Source organism: Leguminivora glycinivorella, chromosome Z (genome assembly GCF_023078275.1).
Source record: "Leguminivora glycinivorella isolate SPB_JAAS2020 chromosome Z, LegGlyc_1.1, whole genome shotgun sequence".
Classification (NCBI taxonomy): domain Eukaryota; kingdom Metazoa; phylum Arthropoda; class Insecta; order Lepidoptera; family Tortricidae; genus Leguminivora; species Leguminivora glycinivorella.
The window spans coordinates 18,193,150-18,214,154 of NC_062998.1; the positions used below are offsets into that span (position 1 = coordinate 18,193,150).

At 37.0% G+C, this 21,005-nt stretch overlaps 3 protein-coding genes across 4 annotated transcripts in view; 1 reads left to right on the forward strand and 2 right to left on the reverse strand.

The window, feature by feature from the left end:
- Positions 1 to 203: 203 nt before the first annotated feature.
- Positions 204 to 3,846, reverse strand: LOC125241012 (transport and Golgi organization protein 11). Of its 2 annotated transcripts, none has more exons than XM_048149281.1 (5): positions 3,701 to 3,846; positions 3,412 to 3,523; positions 3,200 to 3,326; positions 1,345 to 1,609; positions 204 to 1,092 (listed from the first exon to the last, which is right to left on the reverse strand). In XM_048149281.1, the coding sequence occupies exons 2-5, from the start codon at positions 3,481 to 3,483 to the stop codon at positions 885 to 887; spliced, it is 672 nt and encodes a 223-aa protein (XP_048005238.1). In that variant the 5' UTR covers positions 3,484 to 3,523; positions 3,701 to 3,846; the 3' UTR covers positions 204 to 884. The 2 variants fall into 2 exon arrangements, with proteins under 2 accessions (XP_048005238.1, XP_048005237.1); XM_048149280.1 differs by having other exon boundaries at positions 3,412 to 3,571.
- Positions 3,847 to 4,177: 331 nt separating this feature from the next.
- The window catches only part of LOC125240717 (UDP-glucose:glycoprotein glucosyltransferase), a 31,830-nt gene continuing 15,002 nt past the window's right edge, over positions 4,178 to 21,005 (forward strand). Inside the window, exons 1-17 of the mRNA XM_048148743.1 lie at positions 4,178 to 4,557; positions 5,071 to 5,324; positions 5,413 to 5,592; positions 5,985 to 6,175; positions 7,325 to 7,529; positions 8,595 to 8,808; positions 9,279 to 9,499; positions 9,822 to 10,028; positions 10,337 to 10,519; positions 10,681 to 10,877; positions 11,132 to 11,247; positions 11,444 to 11,592; positions 11,933 to 12,118; positions 12,584 to 12,762; positions 13,085 to 13,167; positions 13,659 to 13,828; positions 14,120 to 14,259. Of these exons, the coding sequence (XP_048004700.1) occupies positions 4,314 to 4,557; positions 5,071 to 5,324; positions 5,413 to 5,592; positions 5,985 to 6,175; positions 7,325 to 7,529; positions 8,595 to 8,808; positions 9,279 to 9,499; positions 9,822 to 10,028; positions 10,337 to 10,519; positions 10,681 to 10,877; positions 11,132 to 11,247; positions 11,444 to 11,592; positions 11,933 to 12,118; positions 12,584 to 12,762; positions 13,085 to 13,167; positions 13,659 to 13,828; positions 14,120 to 14,259 (3,119 nt within the window). The 5' untranslated portion in view covers positions 4,178 to 4,313. The remainder of the gene's footprint in view (positions 4,558 to 5,070; positions 5,325 to 5,412; positions 5,593 to 5,984; positions 6,176 to 7,324; positions 7,530 to 8,594; positions 8,809 to 9,278; positions 9,500 to 9,821; positions 10,029 to 10,336; positions 10,520 to 10,680; positions 10,878 to 11,131; positions 11,248 to 11,443; positions 11,593 to 11,932; positions 12,119 to 12,583; positions 12,763 to 13,084; positions 13,168 to 13,658; positions 13,829 to 14,119; positions 14,260 to 21,005) is intronic.
- LOC125240718 lies at positions 16,292 to 20,075 on the reverse strand. The gene is made up of 6 exons (XM_048148744.1): positions 19,928 to 20,075; positions 19,291 to 19,423; positions 18,662 to 18,792; positions 17,831 to 17,894; positions 17,622 to 17,730; positions 16,292 to 17,454 (listed from the first exon to the last, which is right to left on the reverse strand). The coding sequence occupies exons 1-6, from the start codon at positions 19,998 to 20,000 to the stop codon at positions 17,278 to 17,280; spliced, it is 687 nt and encodes a 228-aa protein (XP_048004701.1). The 5' UTR covers positions 20,001 to 20,075; the 3' UTR covers positions 16,292 to 17,277.

A 21,005-nucleotide genomic window follows, 5' to 3' on the forward strand; every position in this document is an offset into this window, starting at 1 on the left:
AATGCGGATGCGGAGTCGCACGAAAAGGGTTATTTTTTGGCATGGAATCCTAATGAGGATATTGGGGTTAATTTTTTTGTGAAGTTTCTACTTAGAATGGATGTTTACACAATGTGTTTAAATGAAATGTCGTTTCTGTGCATGCATGGATACATCAATTCTTCTTACAGCTTCAAGTGTTCTTGAAAAAATAAACCCTTCAGTATAGTTTAACTTTTATTGGGATAAAATGTAACTCATTACATAGGTGTCATCTATACTAACAGGACAATAACTCGATTTCATTATTCAAGTAAGATGGTTGAATTATTATGTACATCTAAAATTTATAACATCACTGTACAAGAAATCGTAATGTTCTGAAGACCACATGTATGTTATACCTTATAACATAAAAAGTTTGCTTAAGATATAGTTTTCTTGTGGCCAACTGTTGTAATTGTATTTATAAAAAAAGTTACCTAAGTACTAGAAAAAAACCATAAACAAAGAAAATACATTTACACAAGTCATATTTCTCTACTTCATTACTCAATAAAGAAGGAAACATTGCATGCAATAATATACATTGCATGCAATAATATTATACAATTGCAGTAACTCGGATTATCCAAGTAGTCAAACTAGAGTAACTATAGTTGTATGCAACGCAATAAAACTTTCAACTATTAGTTGCTTTCTATAAACGTTACGGCAACCTACGGAACATTACATTTCTGAACAATATGAATTCATTTTAAAACTGACCAGATCTAGTAAATTTCATTTAGGCTGCGGTAATATTATCAAATTCCATTTTCCACATAAAAAAATGAACTAGACCTCAATGCATCATAAAATCGACATCTACATGGGAAACTGGAGAAATACCTTATTATAACTGTTTAGGACCTATTAAGCCAAGCAATAACTTTGAACAACAAGTAAGCAATGCCAATAGCATACGCTATCTTTTCCTTTTGCTGTCTCTGTAATTGTTCAGCTTCGATAGACATTACGCGCCTGTTCAATTTGACTATCTGTCGTCGTAAATGCACCATCTCCTCAGCAGTAGAGAGACCCTCTCCAGCCCCCATTGGAGGTGTCGGATCTCTGCAAAAGAAATATACATATTGTTAACAAATTGGTATAGTTCAAAATTCTTATTTAACAGCTTTATAGAGTGAAATCAAGATAACTCTGCATCTATATTCAAATATGATATTTTACGTAATTCTACGAAAACTCCAATGTAATTTGTACTTGTACAAGTACGCGGGAATTAAGAAGTTAAAATACCATCATTACTGCAGGATTAGCTAGATATGACTGTATTGAAATAAGATTAATGATTTTTCAAATTACCTTAGAACAAGTCTTGATTCTGTCATGGTTGAGTCATTAAAAAGATCGGTATGTGGTTGTGCTAGGGCACCATCTGCTTGAGATCTGTACAGTCTTACATTCCTGGGAGGAGAGTTAGGCATACTCTCCTGAAAGTCATCAGCTGATGGGAAGTAGTGCTGATCGAGAGTGATTACACGAGGAGGGGTGTTCACTCTGATCATCCCTGGATCAGTCGGTAGTACAGCATTATCTAGCTGTATTTCCCGAGGTGGAGCTTTGGTACCTAAACATCAAATCATTCAATTTCAACTGTCACATATACATATTAACCCTTTAACGGCTGTAGTCTATTATATATGACTAAAGTATCTTAATGGGTTTTCCATATTAAACAATGTATTAAAACGCATTAAAACGACTAACATTATGTTAAGAATCCTAACAGTACAGGTAAGTGTGTCAGAAGGGGAACTAACGACTTGGTTCAGCAAATCAATGTCAGAATAATAGGTAAGGTTCAAATCAATCAATTCACTTTCGAGTTGTACTTAGTATTTGGTACCTACTATGATAGTAGGTACCAAATACATAGCAACTAACTGCGTTATTTATAAACGTACTTGGACAACATATAAGTCAAAGTGGCGAAAAAGTTCGTTTGGCTTTATCCGTCACTCAGACAATTGCAGCTGTGAGAAAGAAACAAAACACAAAGGAGTTAAGGTGGTTCGCTTTCCATACAAAAAACAACAATTATTTATGAAAATCCTAAAAAGTAGATAGACGCACATATTTTTATTTAGTTATATTGTGTAATGACTTCATAAATGATTGTTGTTTTTTGTATGGAAAGCGAACCACCTTAACTGGGTTTGTCAAGTTCTATAAACACGGCTCTAAGGTTGTACGTTAGTTAGGTGTTTTTTTTTTACTTTAAATTTTAAATAAAAATAAGATTGAATAGTCTGTGTTATATTTGATTTTATTTACATTCATGGTGCATATGAAGGTATATTATGAGAATATATTATTAATATTTTTTCCAAATTTTCATTTCATTTCATCATTTCAAAGAGTATTTACACATTGAAGATGAATGAATGATAACGGGTAACTAATTTAATTAACTATGTTACAAATACTAGGTACATCATATAATTTAATTAACTATGTTACAAATACTAGGTACATTATAATACTCGTGTAAGTTAAGATTTTTTTGTAAACCTTACCTTGCCCTCAAACTGTCCCCTATAGTCTGACTTATGATTATCAGTGTTTATTGAGAGTTCATAGCGAATTCAAAGTGGTTAAAAGGTTAAGAGAGATAATCAAACTTGTAGCCAACTAAAGAAATTATATTAGATAGTCACATCCAATAAATATATTGGACACAAAAATGAAAATAATATTTGACAACTCATTATATAATAATAAATTGAACCTACAATGAAACAAAAATATAATTGACTGAGCATTGACTGAGCATGGGCTTAAATGCTACCATTATTGTATGACCAGTGGTTGTCCTCTGCAAACCAAAATGGGGTGAAGGACTTATTCATCACTATAGTCTATGGTAGGTAAGAAGGATATCAAAGTTTAATGTGGAAGAATGTAGTAGAGATGGTATTTATTAAGGTGCATTAGGGTAATTCCGAATGACAGTAATGCTCGGGTAATTTTGATATGATGGAAATAATAGTGATTTTTATGCGACTTTCGGAATTACCTTATCTTCCACCTCATCTATGTATTTTTAAGTTACCATTCATAAATGCAACTTGTACTACCCTTCCCGTTATTTGCTATGAACTTTAAGCTTGCTTCTAAATGGAAAATTGTAATTAAGTTATTAAAAAATAATATTTACCAATGTGCTGATCTTGCCCAACTACAAGTATCCTTTCTGGTACCTTCATATCAAATTTTTCATTGGCATAGTCCCATCCTGTTCCTAAACCGTTTTGGGTTTCGTCGTCCATTATGTCACCAGTTGCCTAGAAACCAGACACGCAAATGTTTTAGATAGTTTCCAAACCAAATTAAACCAAATCGAACCCGACCTAACTGCTGGCATGTTACCTTTATCCTTTGTGGTACGGTCATCTTGTGGCTAATGAGTCGAGCGTAGGCCTCATCGGAAGTGTACTGCATCTTATTGGTATTCCAATCACTGCTCTAGGTTCTTCGTAATCTTCAATTCAAAATATATAGATCTAGAACTGTAACTTATAAAAGCAACCTAAAAATAAGATACAAATTAATCGATGTCTCTACATTTAGATGCAAAACTGGTCAATGGGTCATTGCACACTTGTAAAGCAATATACATGGTATTGCGCCACAACTTACGTGATCAATTTAAACTTACTTCATTTCAAATATATCAAAATTACTCCTATGAGATAAGAGAAGTGAGAGACAGCAGGCAAATCTATTGTAATGATCGAAGAAGAGGTTGGTTGGACTTGGTTTGGTTTGGTTGGCTGGGCTGTCTGTCTGGATTTTGATGGGTGGTGCGACGACTGAAAGCATAAGCATTTCAATTCATCCGTCAAGGCATAGACAAGTCGGGGAAAATAGGTACCAAAAATGTTACCGTATTAAGTCAATTACACATATATAAATTTGTATTATAATTCACCATATATGTAAATAACGGAGGAAACTAATTAATATATAGATCATTACCATTTATTGTGTAGTAATAGAAATAGTATTTGAGTATTGTATTTTCTTCAATTTTTATTTGTTCAATTTATTCTGATAGCTGAAACGGAACGTAATTAGTATTGTAATGTCATGTATGATGCTGATTGGTTGGTTTATAAACGCCTTCAACGCGGAGCTGAAAGACACAAAATTTCTTTCTTACCACGTTAATACGTGTAATTAAAATGTATTACGTGTTTTAATTTGTTCATAAAATAATTTTAGCGTTCTAATATTGGTAAAGTAACCAATAATTTGGTTTTTTGTACGCAATGACAGCCTCCGGCTTTAGAGTTTGGGTCGTTATTTTAGCCCTTGTTATTGTTACTTCGGCACATTTAAATCCTAAAAGGGATGAGAAAAAGGCGAAGTCAGTCACTAGTTTCGTCAGTGCTAAATGGGAAGCAACACCAATTGTTCTAGAGCTGGCTGAATATCTTGCTACTGAAAGCTCTGACTTGTTCTGGTCATTTGTGGATGGTATAAATTCGTTGAAATCTAGTCTTGAAGATTTAGGTAAGTAAGCACTCGTAATTATTCCCTAGTAATACTTTATTAGTATTTAACCAATCTAACCTTGTAAATTGCATGAATTCATCAAAACCAAATACTTAAAAAAATCAGGAATCTTTAGATACCAGAAATGTATGATTATTCATAGACTTCATATCCTTCATCAAATTGGTGAAACTCAGTTTTTCTACTAGACCTACGACTAGACTACTAGACATCAGCAGTGGTTAACTTTGAACTCAATGCTAAAGATGTTTGTTACTTATCATTTTCTATGGTATGGTTGATTTAATTGTCCATATATTTATTTAAAATCTTCCTTTAGCTAATAATACCCTTGTTGTTTTTGAGTTTTTACTAATAACATTAATATTCTTACTTCTCTTTCAGATTGTATATTCTCTGAAAGTGGTTTACTTAATTTTTTTTATAATATCAAGATGCTTTTAGGCCAGTAATTTTAAGCTAAGTGATATCCTTGTCAACTGCATTTCTGTATTTAAATTGTTTTTACAGAGACTGATAAAGAAATATACAATGCATGCATTGGCGTTGCAAGCTCCTTGCTGGCACCAGCTCAGTTGCGAATGGCAAAATTGGCATTGTCCATGCACACCACATCACCAACTGTCCGAATGTTTGATGAGATTGCAGCACAGAATGGGGCCAAGGGTGTTGCTTGCCATACTTTTGTTTCCATTGCTTCAAGACAAATTTGTGATAATGATGTGTTACGTGATATTCTTGAATCTCATAATAAATTTGAACCTGTAAGTGTGTGAGTTATATATATATATTGAATTTCAATGTTTGATTTTGCCTGAAGTGCTTATTAAATGTAAAATTGAATTTTTACAGGAAGAACACAGGTTGGAGACATATTTGCTGGACCATTCCTATCCAAGTAGTGATAACAAAACTCTTACTGCAATATTGTATGGAGAGCTTGGTTCCAAAGACTTTACTAGCAAGCATAATATCTTGGCAGGATATGCTGACAGAGGAGTAATCAATTATGTTGTTCGATGGAATGTTCAGGTTGGCAATATTCATTAAAAACTTAAGGGTGATAGTTTCCACCCACTTACTCTAGTTTTCGAAATAACAATGTTTTTTATATGTAAACAAATGATTTTTAATATGTAACTTGCAACATATATGTGAGTGTGTTTAGTAAAACGTCACTCTTTATCGGTTACCATTAAGGCGAGATTTACTTGTATCTTTATATGAATAAACTGTCAAAGCGGCTTTATAGCAATCAACAAAGTAGAACATTTTCCTGTGCACACTCACATGTAATGTTTATGTACATAGATCTAAATTTCTTCAAATGTACGCAAACTAATGCTGGATGGTAGCATATGCCATATCTCTATTGATTTAACTTAAATGTCACTGAGTTATGTACTTGAGCACTTTGTTTTTAGACTAGAGGTAAGCCCAAATTGCGACTATCTGGTTATGGAATTGAACTACAACTGAAGAGTACTGAATATAAAAGTCAAGATGACTCTACTCCGAAGGAATCTGAAAGTAATGATGCTTCTCAAGCCAATGAGGAGGAGGATGAGAATGACCCACAAAATCAGATTGATGGATTTAACTTTGGAAGACTGAAGTAAGTATTACTTAACACTTTCGAAACCGGGCTCTACGCGGCGCTACGACATTTTCGCTACATACGGGGAAACCCATGTAATCGGCTACGCTTCTACGAGCGGTGTGCCCGACAGTCGGGTTCTTGGTAGCGAAAGTGTTAAGTGTAAAGCTTTGCCAAAAATAAATATAGGCAGGTATTTTTAAATTATAAATGGGATAACATATAGGCAACTACCTTCCTAATACATGGATGAAACTATGAAACTTTTGGGATAATGTAGAGTCTGTATCAACATTTAATGAAATTAAATGAAATATTTATTTTCCAAGTAGGCATATTACAATGCGCATATGAACGTCAAATAAAGCTACGACGGCTCTAACCCTACGCCTCCGCCTCGAGAATATGTCAGTATTCACTATGGGACCGGCAAGAAACTCGGCAGGCCACTTCTTTTCTAAACATTACATCTTATAATTAACATGCATTAAAAAAACAAGATACAATTTAAAATGCAAAAGTATTCATCAAAAAATATTAACAGACTAGGTACTCTATGGAAATTAATTTCAATAAATTATACAAAATACAAAGCTACTATGATTAATGTCTTCATGACAGCCATTAAAACTGGATACGAACTCTACATTATCCCAAAGTTTCATCCTTATAAATAAAAAGAAGGTCTGGCGGCTCTGGGCTCTGGCTCTATAATATTATATGTACTACTTTTTGTGAAATCATCAACTTCTCATCAAAACTGTTGAGTCTAAATTCAATGAGGTTTTAATGAGTTACTTTAGCATGTCTAAATTGAGATTTACATAATACTTGTGTTGTGCACAATTGTAGTTGGTTGACAACTTCTAGTTTCTTGAATATTTCTACTTTTAAGAGAATAGTTGATAGCGGGAGGTTAAAGGGAATCATGTGGAAAATTATAAAATAGAAAATTATAAAATTATTAAATAGTATTTTGTATTGAAATTTTGGAAGGAAGGAAGGAATTTTGTGCACACATTTTATAGGGTTATTATTTTCTATATCATAAAATATCAAAATTGCATATTAGTTATAAATGAAAAACACTTTATGTTGTAGTACAGATTATTTTATATATTTTTGTTTAGTCAATAAGAAGTCAGCTAACAATATTTACAAATTTAGGAATCTGTTTCCTGCTTTGCGTACTCCGTTGGAGCGTTTTCGCCGGCACTTATCCGAGTCGAGTGAAGAGCTTGCGCCTCTGAAGGTGTGGCAGATGCAAGCGCTGAGCATGCAGGCGGCCGCCGCGGTGGCCGACGCTGCTGATGCTGGCGGCGATGAGCCGCTCAGGGTTCTCACTTCAATTGCTCAGAACTTTCCTATGCAGGTGAATAAACGTAAAAAATTACTTAAATAATTAACTTTTATTTCTCCTTAAGTATTTTTCGGTTCAAGTAAATTTGATTAAGGTACAGCGGGGCAAATCTCGACTGGGGGACAAGTGTAACTGGTCCATTTTTTCCATATTTTACAATGTTTGCATTATTAAATAGAGTGTCTACTGGTTATATATGGTAGGCGTGTTCTGTGGATACATGTAGAACTCAACATCATAGTGTAATAACGGAAAAAATGGATTAGTTACAATAGGCTAGTTTCCTATACTCAAAATAAAATATTTTATATAGTGCACGAAATAAAGCACCACATAATTAGAAGAAAAATATGGACAGTAGTTATGTTTAAGCATAATTTATATTTAATAAGTCAAAGAGAAAAATATAAAGTAAATGAATTGACTGTGACGTCACTCCTCAGTATTTCATAGTAATTCCATATTAGCAAATCGTTTTGATAGTTCTTAAAAAGAAGCTGATTTGACTAGTAGGAAACTAGCCTTGCCGCCCAGTCGAGATTTGCCCCGCTGTACCTTAAGTCAATCGAAAATACTAATAATTAGCTCCACACTGGCCGCACGCTGAAAAGTGAATCATTCACGATTCACGGCAATAAATATGTGCAGAACTATTTTATTTTTTACGCATGCACGCATTGCACGCATGAGCACGAACGTTTTCCTCGCGAGGTGTGCTTCCAGTGTGGACCCGGCTCTTTCCTCAACCATAATTATGTATGTTAGTTTGTTTTATGATCTATGGACTCGTATTCTATGGTATGGGCTATATTGCCTGAAAATTAATGATGTTTGATATTTTTTATTATTTGAATACGCGCAATTTATCGTTAATCACAGAATTCGCTTTCGCACTCTCAGCAAAAGTCATGTATTTCTTATTACAAAACATGATGTTGTCAACATCAATTGTCTTGGTTTGTAACGATATTTTGCTTATATGGTCGCTTCAGAGCGGACTCAGCGGACCCCTAGTCGAAAAAGGCAGAACATACTGTTATACTGTGAACATACAGTTAACAAAACGAAAACTTTCAGACAAAGTCGCTGATACACGTGAACGTGCCGCGCTCGTTCCGCGACGAGGTGCTGTACAACCAGGACGTATGGGCGTCGTCGCTGGGGCTGCGCGCCGCGGAGCCGCTGCTGCTCGTGTCGGGCGCGCAGTACGACGCCGAGGACGTGGACGTGCAGGCGCTGCTGGCCGCGCTGCGCGAGGACATCGGCCCCATGAACACGCTGCACGCGCTCGGTACTATTACCCTACTCTTGCATTGTATTGTGTTTACATTATCATAGAGCCAGAGACTGGACAATCCTTACTTCGATAAAAACCTGTCAATGGGCGTCAGTTTAAGATGGCCAACATAGAAAAAAACTTACCAGTTAGAACTGCTAGTGCTATCCCACCTAACTGAAATAAAAACAAACTTAGTTATAAAGCTAAATAATTCCATGAGGGCTTTATGAGGGGTTATAACAGTTATGCAAAACATGTGTGCTGCCTCGGGCGACAAACGTGTAAACTGAACGTTTGCTGCTCGAGCACATTGCCTCGCTCTGTGTGGACCCGGCTATTGGCATTTATTGATTAATATGAAGTCTTCAGTAAAGTACATTATGCTGTTATCTCATATCACATGTAAAGTGATTTAGCACGCCTATTAAACCCAATGTATGGCTCCTGTCTTAGTAAAGAAACTAAGTTAACCTTATTTTCAGGTCTGTCAAAGAAACTGATCAACACCCTAATGTCCATGGAAGTGGGCGAGTCGTTCACCTGGGAGGAGTACGGGCTGGACATCCGCGACACGGCGGTGACGTGGCTCAACGACCTGGAGGCCGACGAGCGCTACCGCCGCTGGCCCTCCTCCTACATGGAGCTGCTGCGCCCGACCTACCCCGGCATGCTCAGGAATCTTAGGAGGAACATTTATAATTACGTGAGTTTACTGCTAGCTCAATGTCTGTAACAAGTACTTGAAACTTTAGATAGTTATATCTGAAACGCCCCACGATTGGCCCCACGTACTTTTTATTCGCATTATCTCATAAAAAAATAGTTAATGGCATTGTGAAATGTGATGTTATGTCTTTATAACATATTTACCATTACATCGTGTACACATTGAATCTGTGATTTATGAATGACGAAAGTATTATTGGCCTAAAGACTGATTGTTAACTGGACTGGCAACTGAACCCACTTTGAAGATCAAATCTTGCCAGACTGATATTTTAAAACGTCTTATCTATTGTTTGTAGGTGATAGTGGTAGAGCCGACATCGCTGGCTTCTGGGCCGCCGCTGAAGCTCGGCGAGACATTACTGAAGCACGCGACGCCGGTGCGCGTGGGGCTCGTGCTCGCGCCGGGCGCCGACGCCGCTCTCTCCTCCGCCGTGCGCTCCGCGTTCAACTACGTGGCGCAGGAGAAGAACTCCAACAAGGAGGCCTTCTACTTCCTGACTCAGGTAACACTACTTGTTGACTCATGCTGGTTTTTCAAATGCTGTATAATGGCCCGGCCACCTCGATCGTAAACGGCACGAGACATGCACGATCGCACGTGTATGTGCGCTTACATGTCCGAAATATACACGACCGATACGCATCCGTACGACATGTGTCAATCGGCATAAGGATCTGTGAGAAAACAAGAATCTACGTGTACGCACGTGCATTAGAAGAACGCAACCTATAGATTCCCATACTTAGAAAAGATAATCTGAACTCTTTTTTATTCAAAACGAGTGTTAGTTTAAATTATCTTATTTTTCAGCTCGTCCACTCGACTCAAAATGAACCAATCACCATAGAACACGTAAAGACGAACTTGAAGAAATATGTGAGCTCGAGTGAAAGTAATATAGACGACATTATTTCTGAGGATTCCGAGTATAACTTTGGCAGCCAATTAGCTGAAGAATTCGTTTCCAAAATTGGCACCGATAAGTACCCACAGGTAAGAATACTTTAGCAAATTTGTAACAGTCTTTGTAATTTTGTTGAGAAATTAACTTACTCGTTGAAATTAACATCTGAAATTCATATAATTTTAAAATCGCTGCACGAGATCATCTAGGTATGCAAGATTTTTTGATATACATATATAAAATTGTGTAGGTATTGGTAAACGGTGTGCCGCTGTGGGACGACGGACCGACGGCCGTGACGACGTCCGTTGAGCTCCTCGAGGAGGCGCTGGTGTCCGCGCTGTCGCGGCACACGGTGCGCTTCCAGCGCGCCGTGTTCCGCGGCGAGCTGTCCGACATGGACGATGCCGTGGACTTCCTCATGAAGCAGTCGCACATTATGCCCAGGTGAGCTCGCAGACAATGTGCACGGTGTCCACGTGAATATTGGATTCGTAAAAAAAAAATAGGTAAACATGCAGTTATCTTTATTGCTGAAACGTTACATTCATATCTAAATAAATGTATGTCCTTTAAATTCCAAATATGTCTACTACATTTTACTCGTACGTGACTAAGTTATCTAACATAGGTATTAACATTAACCTTTAATAATTATGGCATGATAGATTTTAATTCTACCCATTTTTCTCCTTTAACAGGTTGAACAAACGTATTCTCAGCTCCGAACCCTCGCAATACTTAGACTTGTCGGGTGTGCCCGCTTCTAGTGAATATTTCACAGAAGAAAAAGTTCATAGAATGTTACAATTAACAGGTATGTTTTGTGTAGAATAATATACATATAGTAAATGCTAATATAATAAAATGCTCTGAATGCTCTGAAATAATAATAATAATATTCCATTCCCTGTGCTTTTCTTGTCATTCGTAACAATTTGTACCGAATTATCATCAGTCCTTATCTGTTAAATTTACAGTTGCAATAAAATTTTGATGTTTGTTTGCTGCAGGTCGTGACGCAATAGTCACCGCCCTGCCGCTTCTCAGATATTTCGCCAAGTCCGGCAAACCGGAGAAGATCACGCAAACTATCTGGATCACTGGCGATTTGAACCAAAAACTTTCTAGGGAACTGCTGAAGAATGCTATTACTTTCATGGTATGATCCATATTCCTATGATCATTCAATTTCGAATCTTATTTTTAGAAGTTTAAGCTTCGTACAGTCGCGTTTAGTTACATCAACACGATTACGCGCACAAAAATATTAAAACACGCTTTTTTACTAATGTAAGGTAAGTGTTTACATGGAACTGAACGGGACTGTACGAGTATCAACTCAACAACAGTCAAAATACGTGGCATTCCATCATATAGAAGGATCCTTGCTTCAAGGCATAGTAATTACCCTTAAATCGTAGGCACCCTTCATGAATGAAACGCACTAAGTACTTAAATGTACTAAGAATACTAAGTATTACATGAATCTGAAATTGCAGAGAGATTCCCGTGGAGTGCGCGTGGCGTTCATTCCCAACGTGGACGGGTCGTCGAGAGTGGACCAGTCACTCAACAAAGTGGTGCTGGCGGCGCTTACGGCGCTCGACCCTGTCAAGGCCACCAAGTACGTCACGCAGCTGTTGGAGGACGAGGGATGCCACGAGAGACAGGATTGCGATATACTGGTGAGTAGAGAATTAAACGCGGTGCGAACAATCCCTAAACTTGGAAGCGCTCATGGCGCTCGTCTCTGCCAAGGTGTCCAAATATCACGCATTACAGAGGTTCCTTTACTCTTCAAAACAACACTTCTCTCTTTCTCTGTCCCTGGTCCCAGCTCGCTCACTCTTCAAAACAACACCTATTCGATCTTTATGGCAAATATTGTTCAACATTTTTATTTATTTATTTAGTTATTTATTGTACATTTGATTTTATTATACATTTAAAAAAATGCCACGATTGTAAACCTCTAAAGTTTATGTCCGATACGGGTTTGCTTAACACGATTGTTACATTATGTTATTATTTCCGGTTCAAGCCTTAATTTTGTACCGTACGGTTTATCAAGTTTATCAATTGTAGCTACTACTATTATCCCGAACTTAGTTCTGTAGTGTCCGTATCGTTCTTAGAAGATGCAATTTCAGCCGGAGTTGGTGCCCGCGCTGAACCGCTACGAGTGGGTGCTGAAGGCTTCGCGAGTGCTGTGCGCGCGCAGCCTGAAGCTCCGCGCCGGCGCGCGCGCCGTCGTGCACAACGCTCGCCTCATCGGCCCGCTCGCCGACATCGAGCGGTTCACGCTTGAGGACTTCCTGCTACTTGAGAGGTTACACCACAGATTACTGATTAGATTATACTAGAACTATGCTATTGTTCAAAAAGGTTGCCGGGGCTTACGTCTCATGTGGCATGATATAGTCCACAGTTTTAATCTGATAACACCTAACCGCGCTAAAAGGAACTTTTCCCCCGCTAAGGTGGGATTTAAATCCCTCAACTACGCTCAGAATTATATTTTAGAACCTTTTGCTTAGAACAGGACGCAAATGACGCAATGTACCCTCTCCTTATATATGCATTATGCTTCCTTGTGCTGTGGTTGATATAGTTAGTTAGCAAATACTGATGTTATTTTTTTTGTATTACAGATTTAGCAGCAATATGTATGCCGATAGGTTAGCGGAAATATTTGATAAGAAAAAAATTGTGACCAATGAAGTTACAGATGATGGTAAGTTGTAGTCTTGTCTATGGCCTGTTTACTGGTATTTGTCTACGTGTATTATACCGAAAAATGTCAACAAAATCAAAATCGAAACCTTGAACAAGTTGAAAGACGAAGCTAACTAATGTTTGAGGACCTGGAAAAAAAACAATAATTATAATTTGCACATATGTCATAAAGTCATAATATACATATACCTACCATAGATCAAGCAAACGTATCTACTTAGAGTGTCAAATGAACTCAGTAAAATCCACAGAGTTGTCCGTCTTTAATCACAGCTTGCAGCTTTCGGGCGTCAATTTTTGTAAGTTGAAGTCAACAAAAACATTAAAAATGCCTCGTTACGTGATATGTAATTGCAACAACACAAAAATTATGAACACTCAAGGGCCTGAGACATATTTAAAATCACAGGCAAGTAACAACTTCGGTACAAAATCTGATACGCTCGGCTCCTATACAAATAGATGACTTGTTTCTTGAATCTTACACAGACGAAGAGGAATACGACGTGTCGAAGCTGAGCGCGGACGAGATGCTGAAGGCGGTGGCGGTGCTAGCAGCGCGCAGCCCGCGCGCGCGCACGCCGCTGCCCGCGGGGCTGCGCACCGACCACTCGCTCGTCGACCTGCCGCCGCTGCACGACGACGAGGCCGCCATTGAGGTTATCATATCTGAACACGCCTCTATTATAAATGCGCCGTTAAGACGCTGACAACAACCAATGACCTTGACTCTAGCGTACACTGTCTATTCGTATGGGAGTAAGTGAGAACGCGATGTCACTAAAAGAAGGTACGAAAAGTACGGAAAAATATTAAAATAAAATAGAAAGATACATTATTTGTGCAATATGTTTTGTTTTAGTTCCTAACTTTAATACCACCACCATCTCTAGCTGCTTTATGCATTTTTGTTAAACGGCAATTTACGACTAACAGTATTTGTTGTGTAGATCGTGGCAGTGCTGGACCCCGCATCGACTGCGGCGCAGCGCGTGGCTCCGCTACTGCTGGTGCTGCGGCGCGTCGTCAACTGCCGCGTCAAGCTCTTTCTCAACCCGCAGGATAAGAACTCCGATATGCCACTCAAGAGGTAAATACACAGCTCTCATGGTACGGTCGCCATCAGATATTATACAAGCGCCTGAATATCTGAACCCGTGCTATAGGACAAAGACGTGTTCAGACATTTGGGAGCACCTTGGCTGCTCCGCTATATCTGATGGCAACTGTACATCCATGGCGTGGATGCCGAGCGGGTGAAGCGTGTGGATTCTACACGCTTGGCAAACCGGGAACGCAAGTAACACATACAAAAGTATGGATTGGTTTTGCCAGTGACCGATATCTGCATAAATCAAAATGGTGTTCGACAAACTGCATGTTCGCCAAGCGTGAGGGAGGTGCCCTGTTTGTGTTTAGTGTGTAGCATGTGCTTGGTGCACAGACTACGCATACACACCGCTTACAAACAGCGCGTAGTCACCAAACATATATTTTACCACGAATTTTAATCTGAATAATCTACATTCAGAACGTGAAAATAGTAAATTTTTAGACAGATCGCTTAAAGTTTATGTAATTAACACAAAAACAATATTTTTATTGAAATTTCATGCTTTATAATCGTCATAAACTGACAGCGAGTTAATTTTTGTTAATGACTTACGCTAATTTTGGGACCCAAATTCTGAAAATGTCCGTAACAGCCCAGGTTAAATCCTATTCTATATCCTAAATTACACGAGTGCTGGTTGTGATCGTTGACACAACTGGATCAAGCGATTGCATCCTAAATTTTGAGCATTTAATTAATTAATTTACAAAAATACCCTCTTAATTGACTACGGCAGTTTCATGTATGTTTTTAATTTGATTAAAATGATTAATTTCACGTTGTTCCTTTCTTTTAAAATACTATGTTACTGAAGCAAAGTTATTATTTTTTAGCTATTCTTTCGATGGGCATCATACAATTAGGGTGTTTTTTTTTGACATTTAAGTCTGTTCGATCCCCAGACGAGGCAAGTAATTTTTAGAAAATCTATGAATGCAGAATTACTAACTTTTAAAAATAACATATAGTCTTCTTTCAGCAAAATACACTATCTACGATATTTAAGGTGCTTCCCCTTCATGTCCCATAAGTTTGGGACGCCCTGTATAGCGAACTGCCTTGATTTTGCTATAATTAATTAATTATGTTTTCACCACACCATCTGGTTAAGCTTCTTGATTCTTCGAAAACATATAGCAAAATTATATTACAACCAGAAGAGTGCAAAGTAATTTTATATAAATTTTACTTGATGTCTTAAGCTGGCATGGCAGGTAGAATTTAGTTATGTTATAAATGATGATTTTGAAACCTAAATTGAATAAGTTGATGGATTTGGTTTAATTAGATGTTTTACAGTTAGTATTTTGTTGTGTAAGTGTGGTGAAAAAATTTGTGATTCACTCGGTGGCAAAGTTTGTTTAACCTTCGTGCCTTGAAACCCTCGCAACGCTCAAGACTCCACTTTTTTAACCACTCGCTATGCTCCCGGTTCAATATTGGAATCTTTCGCTCGCTGGGGTATCAATATTGGCACGTGCGGACTTTGCCCCTTTGTAAAACAAACAACTAATATCGTAACTTAAATGACTTCACATCAAAGTAATATGTAAAGTCATAGCAAAAATGGATGTCGAAACAGAATTTCTACTTTATTGCTTTATTGTTCCATTCTACGTGACCCTTGTATGCAAAGCTGCTAAGCGAATTTATTGCTGTTGTACTTGTGGTATGTACTACATACTTCTGATATTACTTATGAATAGATACGAATGATAGGACTGTATGTCACTTAGGAATATATTTATCATTTGTGTAGTCTCATGTTTATTGTAAGCCTGTTGACTGTTGTCTCGTAAGTAGAACAGCTAAGTAATCAAAGTATTGTTTGAAGTCAAGCCTGTCTCGAATGGAGCACGTGCCACGTAGGTTTTAGGATTCACTACCCAAAATGGAAAAAAGGAACTATCATACAGGGTGTAATCGGGTGATAATTCCTTAAATATAACAGTTATCAGAAAACTTCCAATCCAATCCTATTTATATTGAAAGTGCATTACCCAAGGAGTAAAATTACATTAATAAAAGCATTTTTATTCTTGTCCATTACCACAATTTAAAAAAATCCATGGAGACCTCTCAAAACAAAATAATTAGGAAAAGATTTACGGTCTCGTCAAGTTACCGTAGGATTTCCCACTAAGGGCCGATTGCATCAAACCGTCTGTCACCGTTACATTTTATTGTATGGGATGTTCCATAAACGTCTTCTGCGTGACGATGACATGTCTGTCAAATTTGGTTGATGCAACTGGCCCTAAGTATGTTTACATTAACACTTTCGCTACCAAGAACCCGACTGTCGGGCACACCGCTCGTAGAAGCGTAGCCGATTACATGGGTTTCCCCGTATGTAGCGAAAATGTCGTAGCGCCGCGTAGAGCCCGGTTTCGAAAGTGTTAACTGACCTACCCTTGACAAATATGTTGTGGACCCCTAATCAGACACTACAGCCTAGAAGCTATATAATCGCGAACGTGGTACCATTGCTCTGGTTACATCGCAGAACAAAAGTTCATTAGAAACAAGCAAGGGGGCCCGTATCAACCGTATTGGCAGCCTTACTGTCCCATATATGTATGTATATACATTATTAATGTTTGCTTGTCTTTTGTGGTCTGAGAGGACTGATATTGTGTATATTGCATTCTTCGCGGTTGCATACATAGGGAAGCGGCAAGTATTTTGCCATGCCTCTGCAAACGAGTGACTGCCATGCCAGTTATCACGGTTATCATTTGGAGAAAGTTGTGTAAATTCCGATTGCGAAAATCGAAAAAATCCAGAAACAGCCAGAAATAGGTGCTCAATGTACAAGATAATTTTAATGTATAATTTGATATGTCATGGTTTGGGTTCATAATTAGGTTTGTAAAACCAGATTCTAAGCATTTAGTAACTTAAACGGTATGGCCGTCTTGTTAGCGATACTTCAAGAATTAGGAGACTTGTGTTTACAGCGCTAGCTACTATATGCTTGAAATAGTAGATAATTTACATGCTTGACACTATTGTAATGAACTCTTGAGGTGTATGCCCTCGGAGTAATTCGTTCGCTTGGTCTTTGATAACATTTTGAAGCTGACGTTTCGTTTTGCTGCTGGTAATCAGATCCGAAACCATTTCGTTTGCAAAGTCGTTCACAGTGTCACTGCTGCCACCAAGTTGTACCTAAAATAAAATGAACATTTTTCAAATAGCGATGCTTATACATATAGTGAAATCTACTTTTTAAATGAATGCACGTTGTAGACTAAAATTCGATTTGAAGTATTAAGTTCTCGCCTTGCCAGTAGCTTGAAATGCGTGTTTAACGTATACGAGTAGAGTATGCTTACCTGAATGTTCTGAACTGTATAGTCGAGTTTGAGGTGTTTTACAACCGTGTCTTTTCCTTCAGCCCCAAACTTGACGACGGCTTGCGCTCTCAGGTTATTGGCATTGGCCCTGCATCGCATGGAGTAGGTATTAAATATTAGTATATGTCTCGCAACTCTCAAGAATCCATTAAATTACTCGTTATTTTGTTTGAATTATAAAGACTTACTTGAGAATGCCTTTGTCATCCATTGTGAAAACATACATTATTGTGCCCTTCAGACGGTACCGGTCTGCAAAAATAATAATTAGACGTTGGCAAAGCTCGTCATTTATTTTTCATCACACCCGCACTTTAAATGTGCTATTGCATGCAGGCGGAGCGTGAGTTATAGAAAAATCGTTCTCCTAAGGGAATAATGAAATTTCTTGCACCGTACTTAACTTTTTTACATCTATTTACATATTTTTTACATTGCGAGTGTGATGAAAAACGTTGCGTGTAACTCGGAGAGTATGAATATTGCTAATTCGAGTCTTTAAATCGCTCCGGCAAGCCATCGCGATTTAACTTACTCTCGTTAGTAATATTCAACTTCCTCCCCTTGTTGCACAATGTACTATTTCATCACATTTGCTGTTTGAAGGTCTCATTGCGTCTACGTGTACTGAAGCATAATGTACTATTTTATTCCCAAGGGAGTATTGGATTTAGTTTTAAAAATTAATAGCCAAGGATTTTTGTTGCACAACCAAAATTGGACTATTAAGCTATAAAAGATATTATACGGTATGACAATGCATTTTATTTATGTTTTACAATTATTTCAGTGTATTTGCCTGCGGCTGTCGTGAATATATCACGACACTCGTATTTAATGACCCCCTTACCTTGTTGCACAATGTATTATTAAGCACATATTCATTGTACATCAATTATCACAATGCAGTGGTTTACAATTTCTATGTATATATATTTATAATTTGTTAATAAAAAAAACGAAACATCATGACAAGTAGAATAATAATCTAATGCTGAATCTAATGAAATAATGAGTACCTGCGCGGATACCCAGGGTGGGTATGAATAGGTCTATCGATATGGTCATATTTTCCGGAGAGGCAGATAGTTTTTCCACTGATAAATTTTCCAATCCTTTGACCTTTATATCACTGACCGACATTTTGCACCTTTAAACAGATAATAAATATTAGTATTATTTATATTATTGCTTACTTTTAGAAGTAGCCATCAACAAAATTTGTTGTGTTTCTTCGAAATGTAGTCTTTAATTCCATTCTACCCTATAAAATTGCGGCTAATTTCATGGCTTATTTAATCACTTCTTGTCACACAAAATAATAAAATAGTTTCTATTTATTTAAATGGTTTGTTAATATTGATCTCTATTTTAGAAATTGAATTTCAGGATTTAGGGAGCTAAATTGTAAATTTAAGGTTGATTAATTGATTATATAAAAAAAATATCTGAAAGATAATCAACCTTATAGCAGAATGAAGTTAAGCGACACAAGTGTCGATGTTAGGAATAACATTAACAATTCAACTTACGAAGAATACATGTAAACACGTTGATTGAGTACGTAAAAGAGGAAGCTTATTCCACTACATACATATAGTCGTGTACTGGTACTTCATACATTTTTAAAGTTGACCTTTCTACTCACCCGCCGTAATCAAACTTCATAGAAGGAATGGTTAGAGGCTTGAGCGAAGGAATTGCAACCGGCAGGCCCTGAACGTCACCGTTTCGACCTCTCTCTATTAATTTTAGTAGGCCTTCTTCAAACTTGTTGGTTGCTGTTGATGAATAACATAATTATTAAATATTATCTAATATTATTAATTGTTTCCTTATAACTTGCTTGTTTGTGGGTTGAATATAACAATAACGTAAGTACATTGTGTGTACGTGTATTTGTTTTTCTTTCTGGCATAGGTAAGTGGTCAATTGATTATGCAATTGGCTAGGCGATCTTTTGACATTTTTTTTCAATGTCCGTAGTTTGCGGCTGAGAACTATAAAAGTACGTATGTAGAAAAAATACTATTATACTATCGTGATATAATAACAAAAAAATTTCATCTGGGACTCAGAAGGTTCTGTAGAAGAAAGTTTGACAGGTATCTCGCGGATACGCCACAATTGGTAATGGTGCATGTATTAATATTTATGTATATCTAGCTTACCATATATTCAAAAGAGTAAAATTACAGTATGTCCTATGATGCCTCAATACATAGATAATAGTCGACGAATAGAAAAATATCTTTATAATACATCAGTAAACTGTCTGTACTCACGTGTTATACAGTCTACTCGTATAGCTACGAAGATTAACACTAACAAAACTATAACCTGCTCGTAATTGTTCATGTTGAATCAGTTTTCAATCCGTAAAATGAATAAATACAACCCGAATTGGTTGTAATTTGAAGCTATACTAAATAGGCTTGATATGAATTACATTATTTTATACTCATACTAAAGCCTTCATTCGTCTGATAACATTATTGATTCAGTTGTAACCACAAAACTATAAAATAATATTCGTCATTTCATTGTGTGACGGATTTACCCATTTAATGTTATGGGTTAATCCGCGGTATAGTCTGTTTTCATAGATAAGAGTCCTTGCAGAATTGGGAACTATTTATTTAAAGGAACCGGTTTAGTAGATGCCACGCTCAATCTAGGGTTCTGTAATTATCACACTATCAGAAGATACTAAACGGGGATGTTAGTACGAGTATCTAAGTATCATTATGTACTCGTACATCACAAGCATAACGGATTACCTTCGTGGCGCATTGTACGACATTTTACTAAGAAAGGAAATTTTATTTTTGTCAAATGTATAAGATATCGGAATAAAACAGCGGAATATGTAAAGCCTATAGGCAAAAATTATTTATACGCTCCGTCGCGGAATCACCCTGTATGTACCATAATCTCACGGTATGTAAGGCGCGTTAGGTTTTATGGCCTTTGTGTTACTGCATTTTTATTATTTGACTTGCTTTTATTTGCAAATGTTTCGTGTTAACTTTAAATATCGTGTCACTACTGAAATTACCATGTTAATGCGACACGCATTTAGCTTGGAATGGCTTTACCTTCCTAAAAGTAGCATTTCTATATATATTATAATATGCATTACTATAATGCTTTTGATCGCGTTTTTCATGAAAATCAAAAAGTTTTTAGGAAACGTACTGAAATATTTATTTAATTTCTAATAATTAATGAAGATTGGCGTTTATAGACTTGGGTAAATTAAAATTTTAAAAACATTAAATGTGTAACAAAATAGTACATTGCGATACAAGTGCGTAAAAAAGGAAGTTCGAAACGAGTGGCGATAAATTAAAACACGACCGA